We start from the raw sequence: 8,049 nt of genomic DNA on the forward strand, positions 1-8,049 counted from the left end.
GAAAGAGCAAAAAAAATGGTGCTGATTTCTACGGAAAATCTCGAAAGAATGCGACAAATGCAGCATCAATAGCTACAACCGGAAATAACAAAAACTACAATAACCCTGGATAACTCGCCGAAGAAAAAAAATACGATATCTGACGGGGAAAACGATAATAATAATAACACCGTACGGACTCCAGGAACCCCCTTATCGCGACTCGACGCGAAAATGTGGCATATTCTTAACCTCGCGACTCCTCTAGATGAAGGCGAAAGATGGAAATTGTATAAAGAAGTACTTCAGCGTTATCTTCACTTTGTTCGAGAAGCGAAAAAACGCTTACGCAATGACTCACGCGAGGATACACGTGGTAACGTCGACGACACATGTAATGTTGACAGCGACGGAGGCGAAGGCGATCAGAATAAAGATATCGATTTGCCCGTTGATGACGACCTTATGGAAATTTAATCTCATAAAAATACTTTAATCAGCAGTGATGGTACCGTTAGCGAGAATAGTTTCGGGAAGAAACGCACTCAATCTGCGGAAAAGATAAAGAAATACTCAGCAGTGTACCGCAAACTTATCGTTTTAAAGCAAACGCGTTATTGAAATTTTTGCTAAATATTCAGTCATCGAAGATTAGCTGGGATAGACGCGGACTCGTGACTATAGAGGGTGATGTTGTAGCGGGGTCGAATATTAGCGATCTTATAAACAACGCGATACGTGAGAGAAAAACGGTGAAAGCTATAGGGAGAATTCAGTTTGCTCAATTACTGCAAGACATAGGTACACCCTCCAGTCTTATAGGGAATCGCGATTTATTGACTACGATCACTCGTAGATCTCTGCGTATTAAAAAAACTCTGCTACGTGGAAGCTCCACCCAGAAAACTTCACTGTCGCGTTCAAAGTCATACGGTCGGGAGTTAAACGAAACCGAAGGAGACACGGTGTTTTTATCCGCCACTGCCGTCAGCGACGATAATAAAACATTAGTGCCGGATTCTTCGCCTAAAAAAAAGAAAGGTATATTTCATTGGAGATCACTCAAATAATGGAACTCGAAAAATTGTATTACGTTCCCTCACACTATGCCGGCTATTCCGCGGAGAATTTATCTCGAGCTGCTAAACCAAATTTTACGCGTAACGATGTCATTGAATGGCTTAAATCACAAGATGCGTATACGCTGCATCGACCAGTACGTCGAAAATTTCCACGTTTACATTACCTATAAAAACTTACCTTAAAAAAAAAGGTAAAAAAAGGCGCCTAGTATGGGCACGCCAGTAGTGAAAAATTACCCATTGCAAACCCATGTAGAATCATATGAAAAATTATCCATTGCAAACCCAATGTTTGCAATGGGTTTGCAATAGGTAATTTTTTATACTACAATTCTACATGGGTTTGCAATGGGTAATTTTTCATTACTGGCGTGCCCATACTAGGCGTCTTTTTTTACCTTTTTTTTTAAAGGTAAGTTTTTATAGGGATATCATTCATTTTTGTATATTATTTAGATTTACTAGGGTTGCTCAAATAATGCCATTTTTTTCAGAAACTATTTATTAAACAGGTTTGAAATGTTTTTAAACATACATGGATATTTCTTCTTTTTAAATATATATTATTTTTTAATATAATCTCAATCAATTTCTATAACCTTATACTAGCACGATACAAGTATATGTATGTCTTTATTGTATCAACTCTTGTTTTTTCTACGTAACCATGTCATCACAGCTTCAATCATCCCCTCATCATCTTCCCAATCTTGTTTCGCAGAGATCTTTAAATTATATGTTTAACACAGTTTAGCGATAGCTTCCAATATTTAACTTTTTAAACCACTTAATTAAATGCACTTCGCGAAATACGGTTTGGAAGATGAAGAGAGCGTGATTCAAATGTGAAAACATGGTTACGTGGAAAGGACAAAAGTTGGTACAGTAAAGGCAAGTAAATACATATAATGTATCGTACTGGCATAAAGAAATAGAAGTTGATTGAGATTACCATGTATATTGTGTATAAATAGTTGAATAAATATTCTGAAAAAATAATGTAGGGCATTACTTTTTGAGCTCTAGTACTATTTCAAAAGATTACAATGTCCTCATTCTGTACCTGTAATGTAAAACATATTTAAATCATTAGAGTACGTACATATATACAAAATATACTGTTTCTTTATTTTATATTAACAATTATATACTTATGAAAGAAATAGTAGGATGGCAGCGTAACAAGAAAGTAATTGTTATGAAAGAAATATAGTACATCTCACATATAAGTAGTATTGCATATCACATGTATGTAATATATTGCATATCACATGTATCGTTACCATTTTACTATTTCTTTCATAATAATATAACTACTTTCATGCTACGCTACCATCTTATTATTTCTTTCATAAGTATATAATTATTGATGTAAAATAAGGAAGCAAATAAAAGCTAATAATAATAAATAATGTAAAGATAATAATGTTATGAATGCTATGAGCTATAAAAATGTATATAAATTCTTTATTATAGCTCATATCATTTATAGCACTATTATCTTTACATTATTTATTATTATTAGCTTTTATTCGCTTCCTTATTTTACATCAATAATTATGTACTTATAAAAGAAATAGTAGGATGGTAGCGTAGCATGAAAGTAGTTATTATTATGAAAGAAATAGTAAAATAAAATGGTAAAGATACATGTGATATGCAATATACTACATACATGTGATATGCAATACTACTTATATGTGATATACTATATTATTTTCATAATAATATAATAATAACTATTTTCTTGTTACGTAACCATCCTATTATTTTTTCATAAGAATATAATTGTTAATATTGTTATAAAAAATATGAATAAGAATATAATTGTTAATATTGTTATAAAAATATGAAATAATTACTTGATTCTTATAAATCTCTTCTTCTTCTTTTATCAATCAATTATGATCCTGGATAACCGCACACTTAACCTATCATATGTCAAAAGATCTAATACCCCGCACGCTGCTAATATCGCGAAGCGCCACTAACGCCGTCTGTTGTGAAACGTGAGAACAGTACAAGATTACCACTACATGCATCTATTGCATGTGTTGTTTACGTGTGATATACGTGTATGCATGTGTTGTATACGTGTGATTAATAATGCGTGTAGCACGATAGATACTACTATGTATGCGTGAACGATGATGACGTTTCTTAAACGAAATTTTTCATATTTAGACTTTGCATTATTATATTTCCGCTTACAAAGCACGTAGAGCAAAAATAAAGACACTTTCATTATATAATTCGACCTCAATCTATCGATTAAACCTAGTAAAAACTCGATCGCTTCAGCCATTATTGAGCATCCGAATCTATGACTATCTCGAATTGTCCGATTCGCGTAAAGATACACGGTGCCTCGCTTCTGAGAGTCGGCTTCGCCCAAACTAGGCGCGAGACACTACCGTGTCTCTTGATAATGTAACAAATATCGACGATTTATGGGAGTCAGATTTGATCGATCTTCGTAATCTCACACTGAAAAAACAATTTTGTTGACATAACCAAAATTTGGTAAACCGTACCAAATAATTTGGTAAATATATGATCAACCAAATATTTTATTGTTCCAACTAAAAAATTTGGTTCCTTGTATTTAGTTCTTACAACTAAAATAAACATTTTAAAAACGTGTACATAGTAACTATACTTATATACAATATATATATACATATATATATATATGTGTGTGTGTGAGTGTGTGTAAGTTGATAATAATTTCTTATTTTAATATTTTATAATTCCCAAGCGGTCACCCATCCAAGTATTAACCATGCCAAACGCTGCTTAATTCAGTGATCGGACGAGAACTGGTGCTGTTGTTGAAGCTGTTTAAGTTGTTTATTATACCAATTTGAGTAACAATGTTTACAAAACTAATAAACAAGTTTTTTACATGTATGACTGTTGGCTATTTTTATAATTTAAAATATTTGTATATAATACTTTTTTAATGAAGGTATTCTAATTTGCACATACATTATATTATACATATATGCAAATAATAAACTCATTTTTGAAAATATTTTGTAATAATCAAATTTTATATATATAATATATATAAGTATTAATATAAGTATTAATATAAGTATTAAGTATTTTAAATTATAAAATATTGCCAACAGTCATACATGTAAAAACTTGCTTATTAGTTTTGTAAAAATTGTTACTCAAATTGGCATAATAAACAACTTAAACAGCTTCAACAACAGCACCAATTCTCGTCCGATCATATATATTATATATATATATATATATATACATATATACAACTTTTTAATTTTACAAATGGTATATTATGTACATATATAAATATATATTGTATATAATTATAATATAATTAAACACTTTTTCAAGATAAATGTACTTAATAATAATTTTTTAATTTACTTAATAATAAAGTTTTGTAAAGATGATAATTTGTCTATAAAAAAAAAACTAAAAAAATTAAGCAAATAATTTGGTTGCGCTAAATTAAATGAATTTTTGAATTTTGTTTTCTCTATGATAAATATGGTTAGTATAAGTAAAATATTTTATACCGGCAACCAAAATGTGTGTACTAAATATTTTGGTTGCAGTCAAAAAAATAATTTTTTTAGTGGCAAGAGCTATAATGACGAATATTCTTATTTATTGATAATTATCGATGTCCTTAGTAAATTCGTTTGGGTAGAACCATTACGCGACAAAACAGCTACCTGTGTGACAAAAGCCTTTCAACGTGTACTTTTGAGAAACAAAAAAACGTCAACCTGTTTACCTGCAGACGGATAAAGGTAAAGAATTTATAGCCCAGCCTGTACAGAAATTTTTAAAAGAAAAAGGCATTCGTTTTCGCGTAGCCCGTAATCCCGATGTTAAAGCAGCCGTAGTGGAGCGATTTAATAGAACGCTCAAGGAATGGATGTGGCGTTATTTTACACATAAAAATACGCGACGCTACATCGATGTTTTACAGGATATCGTTCGCGCTTACAACCATACTCGTCATACCTCTATTAAAATGCAACCCGCGGCCGTTACGCGGGAAAATGCTCGTATCGCATGTGAAAATATAAATCGTCGATGGAAGGACAACAAAGAGAAGAAGAAAAAGAATTGCGACGCTAAGCAGAAGGCTAAATATAACGTGGGCGAACTCGTGCGTGTCAGTAGGGCAAAAGTAGTGTTTGAGAAAGGATACGAGGCAAAGTGGAGCGAAGAAATATTTCGAATTTACCACGTTCTCGAATGGAGGAAACCCCTCGTATACGAACTAAGCGATTTAACAGGCGAGGATATAGACGGAATTTTTTACGAACAAGAATTAACTCCGGTCAATAAAGATTTACAAGAGGAAGAATTTATCGTCGATCGGGTAATAAAGAGCAGAGGACGCGGTAACAATAAACAAATATTAGTTAGTTGGCAGGGTTATCCCTCTAAATTCGACTCTTGGATTCCCGTATCGAGTTTAAAATCTTTGAGTCAAAATGAGGGGAGAAGAATTTTACATGATTCTTCCGAGCAATAGTAGCATGCGTTACTTTCCGGAAAATACAACCACGTGTTTCACTACTGAATTACCCCAGCGTATAGAATTACACGGACGTTGGGAAGTGGCGCTCACTGAGATTCAATTTCCGTGTAGTTTTTTACATATACAGGATAATGAAGGATTAATCAGATTCATCGATATTAACGAACGCGATAAGACGGGTAAGGTTATGAAATCTCAGGTACCCGCGGGTATTTACTCAAGTATGCGCGATATTATAGCGTGTGTGAATCACGCTGCTAAATCTGTCGATTCGCATATCGTTTGGCATTTCGTCATCTTCATGGGAGGTAAAGTTTTCATGAAACTTGACTGCGAAGAAAAAAATTGTACTATGACGCATTATGTACATTTTTCCGACAACTTCGCCGCATACTTGGCTTTGATATGCACATCAAGCGTAGATACCTTGTTCAACTCGATAGTGAGCCCGCTGTACCACCTCCGCTGCCCACGTGGTTTTATAATGAAATCGGTATCAAAATGCACAATAACAACGAACAGCTCGTTAAAATCGAAAGTATTTCCGCTATATCTGACGTTTTACCATCATGGATTTATGATGAAGAGTTGCATTCTCTGCTATTTTACGAGCTCACGCACTCGCGTATGTTAGTAGGTGACGAACCAGGTAGTTTGTCACGAGGTATTCCCGACAAGCTCTTTGTCTATTGCGACATTTGCGAACCTTATATTACCGGCAATGTACAATCTCCCCTTCTTCGAATAGTCGCGCTCGACTCGCGAAATGATTACGCGTTCGTATCAACTCAAATAAGACATTTCTCACCCGCTCAATACATCACGCTGCGTCAAACGTGTTTCCGTACGATCGAAATAGATATAAGAGGTCAGCTGGGTCAAAGTATACCATTCGAATTCGGGACTCTGACGGTGACATTGCACTTTAGACGTATCGATTAGATATCGTAAGAATACTCGGCGTATATGACGGAGAAAACGGCAAAGGGTAAAGAAAAGAAAAGAAAATTTGTTCGTTCTTTCTCTGTTGATGGATTATTATTTGACGTATTACGACGAATTACAGAACGGAGGAGCTCGCGGTGGTGGAATTCCATGAGTTTTCGCCGGATCGCCCTATCAACGAGGGCACGGTATCGGGAGTTTTCTCGGAGGCTTATTCAGACGCGTGCTGCCTTATCTGTTGCTGCGCGGGCTGTGGGTAAAGAAGCTTTACGCGCGGGCGTTAATATAATCGATGATGTAGAAAACAATACACCGTTCAAGATAGCGGCCAAACATCGTTTTAAAGAATCGCATAACAATCTCAAAAGACAGGCTAAAGAAAAAATAACTAGCCTCATGAAAGGTTCGGGATATAAATCGGATGCGAAAATATACGTAGCTCATTTCCCCTTTGCTTGACACGCGCATCGTTAAACGTCGTCTCTCGAATAAGAAAAGTTTATCGAAAATCTAGGCAAAAAAGAAAACGAAATCTTCGAAGAATAAGAGGAAGAAAACCCGTACGAGGGTAAAAAGACTCAACACAACTGCGAAACGACGTAAAATTGGCAAAAAACGTACAGTATATGATATATTCTCTTAAACAACGCTATTTTAATTCACGCACATTTAACCACGACGAAGACAACAACGACGAAACAATTGTTAATGAAGTATGTCTTTTCTTCACACGCATTCAAACGAGTGTTTAAAGAGCGAACTTGATCTCTTTTCTTTACTGCCTACGCAGACTAGTATCGAGAGCTCGCAATGGATTCATTACAAACCTGTGACCTCTCTCTCGGACGATTCACCAATAGAATTCGTCGTCCCTGGTCACGGAGAAGAATATCTAGATCTCACGCATACCCTGCTGTATCTTCGCGTGCGCGTGAAATCAGGCGACGATTCAACGGCTCGAGCTCCAGGAACAACCGGCGCAGCCGCAGAGACCGTCGTAGGACCCGTAAATCATTTACTTCATTCCATCTTCAATCAGATCGACGTGTATTTCAATCAAAAGCTCGTGTCGCCTCCAAACAACGCTTACGCGTACCGCGCGTACATCGAGGCATTGTTAAATTATTCCTCTTCCGCAAAAACTTCCCATCTAACCTCGTGTCTATGGGACGCGGACACACCAGGTCGCATGGATGAATCGCTGGAATCGAAAGGCAATACCGCTCTCGTGAGACGCGCCCATTACATTCGCAATGGGCGAGCGATAGATCTTATAGGACATCTGCATTGCGACGTTTTCAATCAAGACAAATTCTTAATTAACGGCGTGGAAGTAAGATTAAGACTCGTCCGCTCGAAAGATTCATTTTGTCTCATGGAAAGCAACAGCATGTCGAAAATACATATTCTCGATGCCAGTTTGCTAGTGAGAAGAGCGAAACTAAGTGCCGGAGTGTTACTCGCACATGCTAGAATGGTAAGTAAAGTTACGGCTAAATATCCGCTTACGAG

General features: G+C 35.6%; 1 protein-coding gene across 1 annotated transcript; it reads left to right on the forward strand.

Annotated features, from left to right (window-relative positions):
- Nucleotides 1–1,048: 1,048 nt before the first annotated feature.
- On the forward strand, nt 1,049–5,586 carry LOC145947114 (uncharacterized). Its single transcript, XM_083056887.1, has 2 exons — nt 1,049–1,195; nt 4,840–5,586. Exons 1-2 carry the CDS (start codon nt 1,049–1,051, stop codon nt 5,584–5,586), a joined length of 894 nt encoding a protein of 297 aa, XP_082913013.1.
- The last annotated feature ends 2,463 nt before the right edge of the window (nt 5,587–8,049 follow it).

This window comes from Prenolepis imparis, unplaced genomic scaffold (assembly GCF_030444845.1).
Source record: "Prenolepis imparis isolate NDT839.2.m4 unplaced genomic scaffold, iyPreImpa1.0 SCAF_44, whole genome shotgun sequence".
Lineage (NCBI taxonomy): Eukaryota > Metazoa > Arthropoda > Insecta > Hymenoptera > Formicidae > Prenolepis > Prenolepis imparis.